The 18,528-nt window shown below is 39.0% G+C and overlaps 1 protein-coding gene across 5 annotated transcripts in view; it reads left to right on the forward strand.

Annotated features, from left to right (window-relative positions):
- LOC117425573 (granule associated Rac and RHOG effector protein 1-like) overlaps positions 1–18,528 on the forward strand; it is a 43,977-nt gene that overhangs the window by 17,750 nt on the left and 7,699 nt on the right. For 3 of the 5 annotated variants that reach the window (XM_034042576.3, XM_058993614.1, XM_034042577.3), the window contains exons 2-7: positions 4,431–5,895; positions 11,514–11,714; positions 13,577–13,717; positions 13,902–13,997; positions 14,242–14,403; positions 17,526–17,684. In XM_034042576.3, the coding sequence (XP_033898467.1) occupies positions 5,374–5,895; positions 11,514–11,714; positions 13,577–13,717; positions 13,902–13,997; positions 14,242–14,403; positions 17,526–17,684 (1,281 nt within the window). In that variant the 5' untranslated portion in view covers positions 4,431–5,373. The remainder of the gene's footprint in view (positions 1–4,430; positions 5,896–11,513; positions 11,715–13,576; positions 13,718–13,901; positions 13,998–14,241; positions 14,404–17,525; positions 17,685–18,528) is intronic. The other 2 variants (XM_034042578.3, XM_034042579.3) reach the window with 2 other exon arrangements.

Below are 18,528 nucleotides of genomic sequence, written 5' to 3' on the forward strand. Positions count from 1 at the left end.
TGCCAAAAGGAGTACTTTATTTCTCCTTTTTTTTTTTTTTTTTTTTTTTTTTTTTAAACGCAAGGGTCAAGCTCACTGTGCTTGCCTGGCTTACAGTATTTTACAGTACCATACAGGAAGACACAGCTTGTTTAAATAGAATGCTTAAGTTTGGTAATATGGCTAATCTGTTTAAGATGCATTTTATATGTCTAATATACTGGAAAATTGCTAAATACACCATGTGTATAATGTAGCCTACAGTATATTCATAGGTGAACACAGTACAGTATGCCTGCATGGTGGACTGACTGCCAGTTGAAGTTGAGTGCCAGATCGGAGGTATGGACGGACATACAGTGCCTTGCAAAAGTAGTCAGACCCCTGACCAATTCTCTCATATTACTGAATTACAAATGGTACATTGAAATTTCGTTCTGTTTGATATTTTATTTTAAAACGCTGAAATTCAAAATCAATTATTGTAAGGTGACAATGGTTTTATGTTGGGAAATATTTAAGAAAAATAAAAAACTGAAATATCTTGCTTGCATAAGTATTCAACCCCTGTGCTGTGGAAGCTCCCAGTTTACACCAATGAAAGAAATTGCCCTAACGAGGACCCAATTACCTTACCATTGGCCTCCACCTGTGAACCATTAAAGTTGCTGTCACATTTTCTGGATAAAAACCCCACTGTTGAAGGATCATTGGTCAGGCTGTGAATCTGAAGGAAAATGAAGACCAAAGAGCATTCTACAGAAGTTAGAGATAAAGTAATACAAATGCATAGATTAGGGAAAGGGTACAAAATAATATCCAAGTGTTTGGATTTCCCAGTGAGCACAGTTGGATCAATAATCAGGAAGTGGAAGCTGCATCACACCACCCAGGCACTGTCAAGAAAAGGCGGTTCCTCAAAACTCAGCGCTTAAACAAGAAGGAGACTTGTGAGAGAAGCCACAGAGAGGCCAACAATCACTTTGAAGGAGCTACAGAGTTCAGTGGCTGGGAGTGGAGTAATGGTGCACCAGTCAACCATATCAAGAGCTCTGCATAACACTGGCCTGTATGGGAGGGTGGCAAGAAAGAAGCCATTACTCAAAAAGTACCATCTGAAAGCACGTCTGGAGTTTGCCAGAAAGCATGAGAGTGACCCAGCTGCGATGTGGAAAAAGGTTTTGTGGTCAGACCAAGACAGAGCTTTTCGGCCAAAACTCAAAGCACTGTGTGTGGCGCAAACCTAACACTGCCCATGCCTCAAGACACACCATCCCTACAGTGAAGTATGGTGGTGGCAGCATCATGTTGTGGGGATGGTTCTCATCAGCAGGGACTGGGCATCTTGAGCAAAATACAGGGAAATACTGCAAGAGAACCTGCTTCAGTCTGCTAAAAAACTGAAGCTTGGGAGGAAATTCACCTTTCAGCAGGACAATGATCCCAAGCACAAGGCCAAAGCAACATTGGAGTGGCTCAAGTACAAAAAGGTGAATGTCCTACAGTGGCCCAGTCAAAGTCCTGATCTCAATCCCATTGAGAATCTGTGGCACTATTTGAAAATTGCGGTCCACAAGCGTCGTCCAACCAACCTGAACAACCTGGAGCAAATCTGCCAAGAAGAATGGGCCAAAATCACTCCAACACTGTGTGCAAAGCTGGTACATACTTACCCCAAAGGACTTAAAGCTGTTATTGCAGCGAAAGGTGGCTCTACTAAATATTAATGTGTGGGGGTTGAATACTTATGCAAGCAAGATATTTCAGTTTTTTATTTTTCTTAAAAATATTTCCCAACATAAAACCAATGTCACCTTACAATAATTGATTTTGAGTTTCAGTGTTTTAAAATAAAATATCAAACAGAACGACATTTCAATGTACCATTTGTAATTCAGAAATATGAGAGAATTGGTCAGGGGTCTGAATACTTTTGCAAGGCACTGTATTTGGGGTTGCCTTATGAAAGGATTTTTTTTTTCTTTTAGGTATGTTATAGGAAAATAAATACTTTACATTACTGTAGCTTGCATACACCAAGAAGACCTCTGCTTATAGTTATATTTGTAGAAGCTGTTTGTACATGTCACCCAAAACAAGAACAGGCTTTATTAAATTCCTGTTTCAGTGGGAGACATGCTGTGGTGCCAGTGTTGTTTTTAAATTGTGTTTGGATAGTGATAGAGGTAGAGCACTGGTTGTTAGGACAGCTGGAGTTGTACATTACAGTAGGCTATAACTCTCTTAGCTATAACTGGGGGAGGGGGTAGATCTGGATTATAATTATTTTTATGCTGTAATTTGGTAAACTGGCATCTGTTTTTAGGGTTTTACATAATACAAGTATAGTAGTTTCGCAATCAAGTCCAGTCCAATAATCTATTCATTTAAAGCCAACCACTGTAAATGTAACTCTTTCTACACTAAGTAACTTTACAGAAAACCTAGGCTATCCAATCCATAACTGTGGTCTGCTATTTTGAGTGTAGTTATCTTTCCTGCACTACTAGTAATCGATGTGCAGTTTTCTGGCATTATCTTTCCGGGACAAGTGTTGTGCAATTTTGAAAAAAGTTTAAAGATTTCTCTTGGAAGGTAAGCTTACTGTAAATCAGTTATTCTTCTTGTGTCTTTGAGACCCCACTTTGCCCCTGTGCTATGACGTTTAAAGGGAGTGAAGTCACAGTGTTAGGTCAGTAGAATGCAGCAGCACAGACTGTAAACACACATTTGCACATTACTGCTTGTTACATGGGGATGTGGGAATTGTTGATAAAAGAAAGGTTAGCATTGCAGACTGCTGCAGTTCCCCAAGCAGACTGGGAAATTGCCACAGAATCAGTTTATTTTTTCCAACGTTTTAAAAGTATTCTTTGTGTAAACTACAGAAGTCAGCTTTCCCAGTGTCTTTATAGATCACAAAGAAAGAGCAGAGTTGCAAGGCTCAAACAAATCTATCAGCTGAATACATGATTAATAAAGTCCAGGACATGCTGTACCAGACCACACATCACTGGAGCCTCAGGAAAGCAGCTGTTTAAAATTTTTAATGGTTTTGGTTGGTTGTAAACTAGATGGAACCTAAAGACAACCTTGGATTCGTATTTGAGTGTATTTTTTTCTAAATCCACCATTACAGTAGATGGCATTTTGATAATGGGTTATCTAAATTATTTTCTGAAGCAAATGAGGTGGTGTTTTTTCCTCCAGATGCAAATTTGTCTTCTGGGCATGTGAATTTACATAATGATGTTAAAGCATGAGGTGGTACTGTGTAAGTCTGTCCTTGTGTAGCAGAGCTTGTGTGTGTTTCCAGAGAATCGCACTTTATAGCTGCAAACCAGGCCATAGAACAATGTGCTGAGGAAATTTAATTTTACTGTACAGTGTTTTCAAAGGTCCTGATAGATAAAATGCTGGTACTGGAAATGGCGTCATTCTTGTTAGCTCATGTGTTGTCTTCCTTCTCTGAGTTATTCGATGATTCAGTGAACTGTTACCATTTCTCAAAACTGACCATTCTCTGATCTGTGTTGGTCTAAAGGTTGCAGTTGTAATGTTTCTTTCATCACTAAACCCCATATATATCCTTTGTTACATGTGGACAAACCCTTTGTTAAAGAGAAAAACACTACATTTTGAACATACTACAAAAACAATTGACTGTTCGGTTATGACAAAACAGATCTGTGTTCTTTTTCTAGGATGTTTTTACCCTTTTGTTTCACTATTGGAATGATTTTCTCTGTTAAACGTACATGTGCAGTGCGAAGAAAAACCAAGAGAAAATTTCCCCAGGGTGGTGCTAATGACATTGAGGGCTTTACCTTAGCGAGCTGTAAAATCGAGATTTCAGTGTTTGATTTATTTTACAAAACCAGATGTGTGTTAATAGGAGGTCCATTTCTTAAACACTTAATTTGAAGCAAAATTGTAACAGTATACTGTAATAATGTGCTAGCAAGAAGTAACTAAGTTAGTTAGGAAAAGTTCATTTTACTGTTCAGTGTAATCTTTTGCCACTTTTAAAATTGGTTTTATTACTTTTAGAAAAATGTATTTGCTTCATGCCCCTTTACAGTAAGTCAGACTTGATTTATTCAGAAAATTAGTACAAATCTAGAATATAATTCTTCATGTTACAGTAATGTTTTCTTCAGTTTGGTAGCTGGTACATCAATTGCATGTATAACACAAACAGTAATGTGCAGGCCTTCTCATTTAAATTGGGGATGTTGACATAGCATGAGTCCAGAAGGGAGCAAATGAGTCTCTACATCATCCAAAGATTGTTTTTTTTATGTATGGCATGTTAAAGTGAGCTATTGTATGTGTTGGACAGTCAGTCCCCAAAGAGAAGCAGGATAAGAAATTCCAATTAGATTGCAGCTACCCATTGTTTTGTAACCTTTGCAACTTTATTTTTCCGTTTTTGTTTTTCTCTTTTGAAGGAAATGACCTAGAGGCCTTACAAATACATGTGTGCTTTCTTACTTCAGACGACAATTGGGGTGAAACTCAATCTGGAAGTGCCATTTGTTTCCGCTAGAACATTATTACTACCTCAGCAAGGAGAAGGAAAGGAGGGGGAGGCCTGCGAAAACAAAGTCCCATCAGTTTTTAATAACTTAGTCTTGCACACTCCTTCGAACTCAAGACAAAGTTACAGAGAGCTTTTGCTGCACTATATGCTGCACACATTGACGGACTGGGTCTGTCAAAGTATTTAACCTACAATCTCTCCGTGATTCCAAACGCAGAAAGAGAGCTTGGTGACTTTCTCCAGGGGAGAGCCTCAACTCTAAGACTATTAAGGATTTTTGTTTTTGTTTTTGTGTGTGTTATTTTATATCCTCGCTGTTGATCAGTGTTATCTAATTTTTTTTGCCTAGTTTTTAAATATTTGTATTTTTACAGAAGGTCATTTATATACATTTGAGAAAGCTGAAGATTAAACCGAACTGATGGTTACTGAAAAAGAAACATTTGAAGAAGGGTATTTTTTTTTTTTTTTTTTTTTTTTCAACTTTTCAACAGGTATCTTTAAATCTGATTAGTCACCCACTAATGACCTTCTATTTGATTTAAAATTGAAGAGAGGAAGTACTTTTCGGCTGCTTGTTCTTGGATTTATTCTTGGGCATACTTGGACTGTTACAGTAGTTGCGATCTGCAGCAGGGCTGCACAGAAAATAACACTAGGTCAGCAAAGGGGCTGCCGCCTTCTCTCTGCACACACAGAACAGAGACGGCTGCCTTTGGAAATGCCTCTTTGTGAAATTGCACACACAGTCTACAGCTATCTTCTTTTTACTTAACTGAACATTCGCAGAAGAATAACCCTTGAGGCTGTGATCTTAAAACCCACGGGGAATCAGAGCCAGCTCAACACCTATGTATTGTTGCAGCGCACAGGAAAGTAAAATGGACTACAAGCGGCGCTTTTTGCTTGGCGGGTCTAAGCAGAAAGTGCAACAGCACCAGCAGTATCAGATGCCAGAGTTGAGCAGAACCCTGAGCGCCCCATTGGGCTCGACGTCCTCCTCCTCCTCCTCCTCTTCCTCCTCTCCATCCTCCCTGGCCTCCACTGCTGCTGCTGGGGGGAACTGTGGCCACCCGGTCCCTCACACCACCCCCATCGCCGACATCCAGCAGGGAATCTCCAAGTATCTGGACGCTCTCAACGTGTTTTGCCGGGCCAGCGCTTTCCTCACAGACCTCTTCAGCGGTGTTTTCAGGAACTCGCACTATTCCAAAGCAGCTATGCAACTGAAAGACGTGCAGGAACATGTCACGGAAGCAGCCGGCCGGCTCACGGCAGCAATAAAGCCTGAGATAGCCAAGATGCTGATGGAGCTAAGTGCGGGAGCCGCCAACTTCAAAGATCAAAACGAGTTCAGCCTGCAAGACATTGAGGTAAGCAATGAAGTATGTTTGTGTGGATGAGCAGGTTTAGTTACTTTATTGTTGATATGTACTGTCTCTTACTATATGCATGTACAGATGTGGCTGATGTGATCATTCACTACGTGGAGCTTTTTACCACAACAGTTAAGTGGAGCACTCCCTCACATGCAGAGAAAGAATACACTGTTCTTACAAACACATATACTCATTCACACATTATTCCCCAGAATACACCTGCAGGCTTAGCTTGAGTTACAACTTCTTTCTTAGAATTATCTCAGTTTTTGTTTGTGTGGTCCAGTTTAATGAAATATGATGTAAGAACTACATAAAGAGTTGTAAAACAACCACAAGAGATTTATCTTTCATGAATGTCGACCTCATATGGGGACAGATTAAAAATAAAATCTAGGATAGTGTGCTATAGAAAAGAATTAAACACATTTTAAATGAAAAATATATTTATTATGTGTCCAAAACTACTTGAAATGGTTGGGTTGGGGTGAGGGGTCAGCTATTTTCACTATATCACTATATTTGTATTTTAGTGTAAAGATAATTCTGGCCCAAAATGTCAAGGTGTTCTATAAAACACTGAGTAAGATTTGTTTATAAAGAAAAAGTTTTGTGGTTCACTGTATCGTTCCCAATAACTGTAGGAATTGTCTTTAGTTGCACCAAGCAGTCTTGTTGCTGAACCAAATTGGGTATGTCATTCTTCGTTGTCTGGTTACCTTTAACAAGAATATTGGCTCGATTCTAAAAATTCCTTAACTTGTAGGAAGTCTTCAGCAGTATTTTTCTGGATGGCGTGTGAAAATTAATGTAGACTTGTGAATAGAAAAGAGACACTGAAATGATCTTGCTTGAAAAAACTCTAGCAGTCAAAAGTAAGTTTGAACGGTTCTGTATTTCTGTACTGTCCTTGATCCACTATTAATGAAAACTACTTGTGAATCTGGGCTTTACTCCTAAACTGTTCATTTTTTTAAATTTGAAATGCCTGTTAATTGAGTGAAAAGGCCTCTTTTAAGCAGCCACTGTGAATTGTAACAAACTTATGGGGTTTTATGGCCAGAGCATGTGAAATAACTTTTTGCAAAATGTGTCCATGTAAAGTTTCATCATGTTCAGGCAAGCAAAATTATACCACATTTTATAACTAGATTATATGAGTGGTTCTCAAGATACAGCTAAAGAAGTAAAGACCAACTATAGGTGCCAGGCTTGCTGTACAGGAAACACAGACCAGAGAGAGCCTGTTGTACTGGCCTGCACCACAGACTTAATCTGAATTACATACTTTGAAAGAACATACTAAATGATGTGTCGCATACAAAAAAATGTGAAATACTGAGAGAAGTGCAGGGCCTAACAAAGTAAAGTATAGTACATGATCATTTACTATCACCATGATTGCGAATGAACTGAATTTGAGATTTTTCAAAGCATGAAATAACAATGGGGTTGCTGTACGCATAGTGTCTGCTGTTTTTGATCCACTAGCAGGGTTTAAACTTCCATAACTCTCAAATGACTATTAATGAACTGGTTGTAATAAGGAGGGAACTGCTAGTGATAACTGTAGTTCTCTGTTGAAACAGAAATTGTAGGTACCTGTATATGTTTTATAAGCTATGCTGTATTTGTGTTACATTTTCTAGTTTAATGACCCTAGTTAAAAACACATAATACAGCCTCTCTGCTGCTATTCCATTCACAACATTGAACAATAAAATCAGCAGTATATTCAATATTTCAGTAAACATCTATACATTCATTTTGTACTCGATATCGATCGATAACACTAAAGCTGGTTATTAAGTTTTTGTGCTATAACCAACTTTAGTGTTTGAGTGTTGTTATTAATCGATATAGAGTACAAGATGAATGCGTAGATGTTTATTGAAATATTCAATATACTGCGGATTTTATTGTTCAATGTTGCGAATGGAATGGCATTATCCAAAATGTTGGGCAGCTCAGGAAACTTCCCCATTTACACTAACTCCAGAAAAATGGTTGTGAATTATTGTGTAGTTTATCAGTAGTACCCAATTAAAAACTCTGTGGCTCAAATATGAAAGCAAAATAGTTTTTCAGATCGGTAAGCGTAAACGGCGCAGTGGCGCAGCAAAGCCATTGAGTTAGTGTGCTGACCCCTGTTCAGTGAATGTGCCTGCATTCCACCGGCTGCACAGCTCACTGGATTACAGTGTACACTCAAGCTTGCTCTCTATTGTTCCAGTGAAGAATGTTATTCCTCATGGTGATGAGGAAAGCAGTTGTTCTTTAGGAGGGAGCTAATACCAGAACTGTAAGCCCTTGACATTAGTCTGTAGGCTGGCTGCTCAATGAAAAGCAGGAAGGCATGACTACACCAGTGTGTCTGTCCCCTCCGCTCCATTGCAGAAGCCTTTGCATGCAGCTGAAGAGTTAGATATACTATAGTGTCCCCTATGCTTCGATTAGCAAGCAAGCAATCTCCCGGCTGCACAGGTCAGAGATGGCGGTGGCCGATTGGGTGTATCTCGATTTACAAGTGAACAGTAAATTGACATGCTTTAGGTCTTCTTTATTGCATCCCTATTTAGTAATTCAACAGAGTGACTCTTTAATTGAACTGTTTAAACTTAAGAATTAACCCAACCAAACCTGCTTAGTGCAGTTCATTTTTCATTTTTTACGAGTAAACCATTAACGGTAGTAAGCAGTAATGTGCGAATCATCTGATAGAGGTGGAGTAGGCTATACAATTAACACTGAAAACACAGTCAAAATAACATTAAAACTGCTTTAAATTTGCACAAAATATATATTTTATGTGATCAAGTAAGTAGGCTATACCTACTGGCCAGACACCGAGCACATTCAGAGTGGATAAATAGCAGGGCTGATCTCTGTTCCCCGGGATCGGTAGCCCGCCCACCTCTGCTCTGGATTGCTCGGCGTAAAAGCGATTCTGACTTTAGGCTTGTGAGATCAAGTTTATTGTTCTTCTCAATACTGACAACTGCATCTCCAAGTCTCAAGAGTAGCCTATTCATTTAGCAGGAAGTGTGCATTGTGGAAGTTGCAGTTCCTTATCGGAGACTTGCACACATGGTAGTGTATCGCTATAACGGTAGTGCAGTAGCAAGTAGGAAAATATGTCATTTTTGTCAGAAACAAACCTCTGTTTAATAATGTTGTTGAGTCAGTATGCGATTGCAATGCAATACAAAAACAAAGTGAAGTAAAAGTATGACTTGCCAGATGCCCAATGTAAGTTTATAGTTTTTTATAGATTTTCTAAACTGTTTGTAGTAGTAAACATAATACATAGTAGTAAATATTTTAAAGATGGAAGCCTTACGAACATTAGTTATACAATACTCTGCAGTATTTGTACAAATGCATTTAAACAGTTACTAGCTTTTTACATGTTTGTTAATTTACTGTATGTTTGTTCAGAAACAAAGTGTAAACTTGGTCACTTTGAATTTTCTTTTTTTTACTATGCAATATAAAAGTCCAAAATGGTGCATTGAATCTAAGAATGGCTCGTTGGCAAATTGCTGTGGTTCAGATGCCAAATGTGCTAGAAAATGTCATAGTTAGGAAATCTTTATGAAATAAACCACTGCGAAAAGAATGCAGTGAAGCAAAGTCTGAATCTGCTAAGCCACATGGATCTAAAAAGCAGGCTGCTTTTTATTGTAGAACAGGAGAACTGATTAGGATTCTGTAAGCTTCTGTTTTATAGCCTCATTTTTGCAAATAGTAAATAAAGCTGACAAGAGGTCCTTATATTGACCTTATCAATACTAACAAAGTACCTTTGCACAAAAACTACTGTCATCCTATCACTATCATAACCATTGTTTGAATGATTGTAGTGTTTGACAGCAAAAAGATTTTACACCTGAACAGTTCAGTTTCAAAGAGATCAATGCTACAGTATGGGTCTTTGCTGGCAGATGTTAATACTGTTCAAGTATGCTTTTAGGCTTTCATATTTTTGGATAGTGGACCCTGTTCGTTGTATTTTTCTTTCTTTTTTTAAAGTGTTTTTTTGATGAGTTACATAAATGTGATCAATATTTTTTTATTAGACTGCTGTTTGGTTTATTTAAGTCAATAGATGTTTAATTAAGTCACTTAAATGAATATTTCTATGACTTAATTAATAATGATTGAAACCTTTGTGTGATGGACATCTCTTAACAAACTAATGGAACAATTCCATGGTAACTGACAGGACTGACAATTAGGCTGAATGCCTGTGAAAGTAGATTGTGGCAGGGGAATTAGAGTAAATGACAACGCAAGGTATTTGAGTATTCAAGGCTGTCGGAGCAGTTGTGATGAGAGTGTAAAACCGTGCAGGTTTTCAAAGGAATTTTGTTTGACTAGCAAACCATTTGTGGAACATATGTATTCACTCTTGGCGTCTTATTGGTAGAATTTAATTTCAGATGGCAGCAGCACAAGCCAGCTTTGTAAACAGCTGACATTTTAAGGTAGTGCAGAATACAGCATATGTTGTCCATTCTTAATTAACTCTTCAATAACTGTGGCTACATGGCTCAGTTAAGATATAAGGAAGGGGGGGAGGCAGACTGTTACCTGATGAGATTAAAACTGTCAAAGCAATTCCTTTCCATTTAGAGAAGGAAATTTAATTGAATTGATTTATTGAACACTGTTAGCATGGAATGAGTGTGGTTTTCTCAATCCAGTTCTCAACACAAGTTAACTGTTTTTGCCCTGTCTTGGGCATTGATAGACCCCCCATTACTGACAGTGAAAATTATAACTGAGATTTATTATGTACAGTAAAGCCCACCGTTTTGGCAGAGTAGTAATCTTGTGAATGGGTCAGCAGAATTCATAAGACTGTACTTTCTTTATTAGGGAAGCTTATAGGGAAGATGTGGAGTTAGTGTGAAAACTATTAGTTTGGTTTCATTTCCCCACACTTTTATATGTCCCAAATAAAACATTGGCTGCATTGCAGTATGCGGGGTTGGCACAGCATGTGTATGAGTAGCACAGTCATGCAAAATAATATCCAGTTTAAATTTTTTTAAAATGCATTTAATTAAAAAATACTTTGAGAATAGAAATGCATTTTATTTTACCTAAACAAATCTGAAATGGCTTTTGGGCAAGATGTGGCCGATTTGTCTACTAATCTTGTAGGTAAAGATGCCATCAATTAGGAATTTTCATATACAGCATAAAAGTGCTATAGCCACTTAACCAATTCTGATGAAACTTGGTAAGGACATAATTTAGCACAAGATTTTGGGGACCAATGGCGCCTGTCCATGTGAATACAATACAAACATACTGACACACCTAGGCTACAGTCATGTTAATCTAATCTTTCATGTTACCAATTGCATAGATTTTGTATTTACAGCTTTGGCGGGGAAGGGGGTATTTGTTATTGACATGCTTGTTTGCCTGTTACCAAAATAAGCCATGTCGCGATTGCCCATTGACACTATGTTCTAAGTTGTAAAGGCCAATGACATGGATGCTGAAAAGGTTAAAGGTTGTGATACGTATTGTTGGAAATAGTCACAATAACAGAATATCTAAAGCTGTCTTTTTTTCTTCACTTTTTCTCTCTTCCTCAGGTGCTGGGCCGGTGTTTTCTGACGGTGATGCAGGTCCACTTTCAGTTCTTGTCCCAGGCCCTGCAGAAGGTGCAGCCCGTGGCTCAGTCCTGCTTCACAGAGGTGCTGGCCCAAGCCCAAGAGAGGAAGAGCACCACGCGGAACGACCCCTCCAATACAGAGCTGGAGGAGGCTGTGAGGTCATGGAAAGGTGCTGCAGAGGTATGCCGACCGGCTTCTCTATTTATATAAGCATTCCTAGCTGGCTGCTTCTACCGGAATATATTTTAGAAGGCTTTAATGTTCACATTCCTGATTTTGTAGATCAGTTACTTGGAAAACTGCATTTGCTCATTATTTTTGTATGAAGCTGTTTTGTTCATCTTGCAAGGCACAGTTTTTTTTTTGTTTTTTTTTTCTTGAAATCACATATCAGAATGGATTGCATTATATTCCACTGTCAACAGAGTTCATATTTCTGCATGAGTAAATATTTTCGCAAGGAATTTCACTGATGACTCGTACAAATATATTAAATCATTGTCTGATTTAAACAACATGTCTGATGGTGAGGGATATAATTCAAGTACCCCCCCCTCTCCCCAACCCCTAAACAACAGTGCAAGTAAGAAGTGAGGAAAGGCAGATCACATACAGTAAACCAAATAGCTCGAGATTGTAAACAACAGATACACTGGGTTAGATTTAGGCGTCTGTGCTTTTGAAACTGTTCTTAAACTGCTGCACTTTCACAATGCTGTGCTGATATTCTAAAAAGTGAGCTAATTCAGAGCCATCCCTTAAGGGGCACCTAGCTTGTCCACTAATGCCTTTTTGTGTTTATAATTCCTACAGGCTTTGTCTAAACAGTTTATGAACAGTGTTTAAGTTCTGGTGACTTTTAAAATCTTTTTTTTTTTTTTGACTTCTTGTTTGTTTTGGCGACTTACATTTGAGATGTGCACCCCACCCCGCTAGACTGAAGTCCAAGCTTCTGAAAACGTGTCCTGTGTCTGTCTCGCTCCCACTGTGCCAAAGCAAGGAGAACAAGGAGATCCTCGGAACAGTGATAAGAGGGCTGTCATTTTGATAGTGTTGCAAATGCTAAATAAGCATCATGGATTTTAAAGCCATTGTTTAGCGCTCAGTTAAAAGATTTAGATCTGCAAAGCAAGCTAGAGACATACATTCTTGAAGTCCAAATGTTTTGTTAGAGCTGATATGATGTGGGGCTTTAATGAAAGCTTTTCTCAGGCTGGATATCCTGACAGGGTGTGCCGTATGGAACAGCTTTTACAGCTGGAGAGCTTTGTTATAGTGGCGTAGACAATTAGTTCAGTGCAAAGGTTCTTCCTGTGGAAACTGATACGCAAGACCCCATTCTTGTATACACACACCACTAATGTATAATCACTAAGGAATAGATATGTTTGTTGATCACTGTTCTCAAACATGCATCTTTTCCATCATGGAACACCGTGCTGTACAGTGTGATGCCAGTAGCAGACCGCCTCTGTCTATTCAGTTTATCTAAATGGTGGCGGTGGCTGCCGTTTAAAGCATTAAATGAGCCTTCCAGGCATTTTACACAAGTTTACAGACAGAAAGCACTAAATAAACTCCAATGCACTATTTAACCAACAGAACCCTGATTTTGGAGGGCATTACTGTCTGGTGGTTGACCACTTTGGGCAGGTAATAGTACCGTACAGACATGGTCAACTACCAAGGTATGCCTGATTTAATCAAGGTTTTATTGCAATTAGAAACTAGTAAACTAGCAGTGACATTTATTGTTATTAAAATCTCTGATTTTACAGGTCATTTATCTAGATGTTCTATCTAATAGTTCTGTGGTCAACTACTGTGTGTTCCTGCAATGCAGTTTCCTGATTTGTGGATCTGAGGTTTCTAATGGATGGTTGATATTCATTGTTTGATAACTTTGGTGCCTATTTTATTTAACTAGTCAGCGGCGGTATTCTGATGCACTGCTTTTTATATCAATTTAAATGTGTGTTATTCGTGTTCTGTGTGGTGTTTGCTGCTCTCTGAGTGCGACTCTCTTTCTCGGTCTCCTAAAGGCTACATCTCGGCTGCGGGAGAGGGGTCGGGACGGCTGCCTGTCTGGGATTGAGGTGCAGCAGCTCTTCTGCTCTCAAAACACAACCATCCCCGAGCACCAGCTGAAGGAACTCAATATGAAGATTGACAATGCTTTACAGGTTAGGAAATACTGATCATCATTAAAAAGGGGAAGCTATGAAGCTGTAAACCTACTATTCAAGACCACTTTATCCTCCTAGTAAATTTGTCTGGTCAAAAACGTTACCTGTTAGCTGCATGGGAAAGTTGTAGGCTTCATGTTTTAGTCTACAGTGATGCGTATCTCCTTGTTTCTCTATTCAGGCTTACAAAGTAGCCCTGGAGAGTTTGGGCCACGGTGAATATGCATTGAAGGCTGGTTTTCACCTGAACGCCAAATCTGTTGAAGTCACTCTGCAGGTAAGTTCATATCCAGCTGATTCTATACAATGTTTTCATAGAAACCTTGACCAGGACTTCTCTTTGATCACTCCACATTTTAAATACAATATTGAAAGTGCTTTGGTATTGCTCTATCAGGACACAGTTTGTGCTCTAGTGTGGGTATTAGGGGGCTGGTTTGCCATGTGTGCATCTGTTTGCAATGGAGAAGTTTAAACTCTCACTGTGTGTTTATTCTGATTCCATTGTCCTTGTTTCTTAGGGGTGCTGCGGTGAAGCAGAGGCACAGCAGGCTGGGCGAATGCAGACTACTTCTCAGCCCATTCAGTCTGAACTCCCCACCATACCTGTGCAGATTGGATCACACTTTCTAAAGGGGGTCTCATTTAATGAATCGGCAGCAGAAAACCTGAAACTGAAAACGGTACTTATCCTCCTATAATTGTAGGCCCTGATATTGATGTGCTATAGCCATCTGTATCAGACTGTTTGTGTCACATTAAAACAAGCTGTACTGATAAATATTTAACTGTATATTTAAAAACATAGTATAGGGCAGGGCTTCCCAACCCATGGTCCTGGGGATCCCATGTGTCTTCTGGTTTTAATTTAACTAAACCCTTAATTGAACTAATAATTTGCACACTCCAGACTCACTATGCAGCCACCCAGAGCTACAGCGTCGGAGGACAACGCAGCTCTGGGCAGCTTACAGGCAAACCCGCAGGCGCCCGGCTAGACTACAGGGGTTGCTGGTGCGCGGTGAGTCGAACACCCTGGCCGACCTAACCCTCCCTCCCCTGGGTGGCGCTCGGCCAATTGTGCACCGCCCCCTGGGAGCTCCCATCCTCAGTCGGCAAAGGAATAGCCTGGACTCGAGCCGACGACATCTAGACTATAGGGCGCATCCTGCACTCTACGCGAGTGCTTTTACTGGATGCGCCACTCTGGAGCCCGGCAGTGTTTTTTGGGGTTTTTTTTGTTTTTTTTTACTAGTCAAGTAAGCTGCAGTACATTTAATTTTTAATTCCTTAAATATTTAGATTTTTTTCTCAGCAGCACACTTCCTAATTATAGTGGCAACTGTTTCTTTGCGTTCTGTTTTCACCTTTCTGGTCAGCTTGAGAAATAAACTTAGTTTTTCTTCCAACAGCTGAACCTACTTGTAGTACTAAACTCACGCTACATTACTGTTTTTCATTATGGGTATGTTTTAAATTACTGTGCTTGCTTCTTTGGCTGAAGAGATATTATCAGCTCATCAACTAACTCGGGAATCTGCTTAAACTCTGACAGTAAACAATGTTGCAGCTGCTAAAGAAGGTGCAACAGATGAAGAAAATCTGTTTGTGGGACTCGGCTTTATTAAGGCACTCTACATTTTGACTGGTGATAGATAACATTGGTTTATTAGAGTTTACAAAAAAAAAACCTTAAGTGTATCCCATCATGCCTTTCTTCTTAAATGCGTACAGCCTCTATACATGAACACCCAATATCTCTGATAGGCACCTGGGTACATATTTTTACGATATCGCACAAAAGGAATCTTTTTTTTTTGTGTGCATATGTAAAACTATTATGTACTATATATCTCCTTACAGTACGATAATACGACAAAAATGAACTGAATGATAATACCCGAAAATAATCGTAGTATTTTTTTTAATAAAAATAGCCGGCGCAAATATAGCATTAGGTGGTGGACTGTGCCGGTCGCCAGCTTATTTTGAAACCCTGTGTGTGTGTGTGTGTGTGTGTGTGTGTGTGTCCTATATATATGCTTTATTTTTAATAGGAGGGATATCCATGTTAATGAACACAGTGGAGACGCACATATTTATGTACATAAGTAAAACACACATCTTTATAACTGCTCATAGAATAATGTAGAATAAATAAAATGATCAACACAAGTTCCTGAACTTCGCAGAATCTAGGTATAGTAACTATACAGTTATTGTATATGATCTCTGGACCCTTGCTTCTTCAGGGTATAGAAGGTTTTTAGACCTTCTAAATCAGTGCTGTTGTTGAATCAGAGAAAAGGGAAACCTGGTAGAAAGAAACTTTTATTAAGACAAGTGGGAGGAAAAGTGGATGACCAAGGTCCTGTGGATAAAAATATCAAAACAATTGCAATTGTATTTGAAAAAGGCATTTGTAACAATGAGTCACACACATGAGGATGACAGCAACAGCAAGTAGTGGGAAGGCTCTAAAAGTCAAATGGTGTTCGTTAACAGTTGAACTTGTCAGCTGTTTGTAGTGCGCTCTTGCTGTTCTAGAAGTCAGTTGGGGAAATTGAACCTTCCCCCATCCCCCAACTAAAACAATCAGGCACTAGCAGTCTTTTATTTAAGTGAATGTGAATATATTTTGTGAAGGGTGTCTCTCCATGTATTTCTCATACAGTTTGGATCAATCTGTGTGAAATGCAAGTTTATTATAAATCCCAGAAATAAAGATTATTCTCAGCAACTACTATTAAACATAACAGACTATGCACAGGATGATATCTGTATGCAGGATAAGATGTACTGAAATTGACAAACCTGCAACAGCGTGATTTGTAATATGTGGTATAAATGGTACAAGGGCAGCAGTGTGGAGTAGTGGTTAGGGCTCTGGACTCTTGACCGGAGGGTCGTGGGTTCAATCCCAGGTGGGGGACACTACTGCTGTACCCTTGAGCAAGGTACTTTACCTAGATTGCTCCAGTAAAAACCCAACTGTATAAATGGGTAATTGTAGGTAAAAATAATGTGATATCTTGTAACAATTGTAAGTCACCCTGGATAAGGGTGTCTGCTAAGAAAATAATAATAATAATAATAAAAAATGGATAGAGATGTGGTTGCTATAAGGAAGCTGGGATCATTACCAATTTCTGCTGGTTATTTGCTTTATACCAAAGGTTTAGATAGATTACATACTTATTTTACAGAAGCCTTTTTGGATGCATTTGTCTTTTGTTGACTTTATATTTAAAACTGAATGCAGCCAAGCAAGCCATGTTTACATTAACCAAGCCAACTGTAACACAAAGTAATCTGTGCATGTTTGCTTTATTACGCATAACTTCTTTATACGTCGCATACGTCTTTATTCCAATTGCCAAAAATAGTTTTTGGAGGAAGCATTTATGTTAATCTTATTCGAAGAACAGCCTGATCAGTTGTTGGGGAAACTTCTTGCCCTGTTTTTCAGTATTTACTCTGTTAAGAAAAACAAAAAGTTCCAATCATAGTTTCATGCAAGCCATCCGGGAAAAAGCTGAGACAAAAAAAAAGAAAAAGATCTGCATTAATTTAGCATAACGCCCAATATAAAAACTGACAGTGTCCTTTTGAATTTTGACTGGGAACACATTGTGCCTTTTTTTAACTTTGGGGGGGGGGGGGGGGGTGAAGAAAAAAAGTTTGTTCTCATACACAGAATGTGCTCATACTTAATGTTCATTAAAAAGTCATCATGGGCTTCAGATTGCTTATCGTACTTTGTGCCCTGAGCAGCTGCAATAAATGAGTTGGTTTTCTTGTTCAGCAAACAGTGTTCCAGCTGATTAAAGAAGCGGCAGGTGAGAATGGGATCTCTCCAAGAGACAATTCGTCAGTCACAGAGGTCCTGAATCAGGTCTGCCCTTCGAGCTGGCGAGGGGCCTGCAAAACTGCTGTGCAGTTGTTGTTCGGCCAGGCTGGATTGGTGAGTTAAAGGGTTATAGTTTAATAATTCCATTTACCTGTCCTCCACTTCCATGTAGATCTTACATGTGCAATTTTAAAATGTCAATGCAAAACAAGGCTTTAAGTTTGAATCCCTTATTTTATTCTTGTACTTCCTGTCATTTGCTCCACTCTTCCATCTCCTGCTTCCCTGTCATATATATGTGTGTAATTCTTTCTTTATTCTACTTTTACAATCACTTTGGTTTTTTTTCCACTTATCTATTTTGTTCAATTGAAAACATTCTGTCAGAGATGCCATTCACCCTTGCTCTAACCTTTGCCATCACAAGCTACAAATCCCTATTGATTTGTAAGTGTTCAAGCCTATATTTATGTGTTGTTGTTAATTCATTCAGATAGTCCTTTTTTTATTTTGCTTCTGTGGAATAATATATTAAAGATACTGCAAATGCAGTTGGAAGGACACCTCCGTACAATCAGTTAGTTGCCTATTTTAAAACGAACACACAAAAAAAAAACAGTTTAAATCCTTTTTTGGACACAGCTTGTTATGTAAATTGGTCCTGCCTGCCTCCCCCTTTTCCATTTCCTCAAGAAAAATAAACTTGCCTTACAAGGCTAAGTTTAAAAGCCTTGCTAATTGTTCTGTGGAGGATGCACCTGTGTTCTAAATAACAAATAATACTTTGTCTTCCGGAGGGACAGGAAGTGCTTTCCTTTGATTCCACAGAGCTGCGTGTGTGTGTGATGTATGATGGGACACGGTTGCTGCTTGAATGTACCATGATGAGGGCAGGGGTGGGGGAGCATATGGCAGATAAGTAGCACACAGTGCTAAAGCCATTTGAACCAGAGCGGTT

Source organism: Acipenser ruthenus, chromosome 20, assembly GCF_902713425.1.
Source record: "Acipenser ruthenus chromosome 20, fAciRut3.2 maternal haplotype, whole genome shotgun sequence".
Lineage (NCBI taxonomy): Eukaryota > Metazoa > Chordata > Actinopteri > Acipenseriformes > Acipenseridae > Acipenser > Acipenser ruthenus.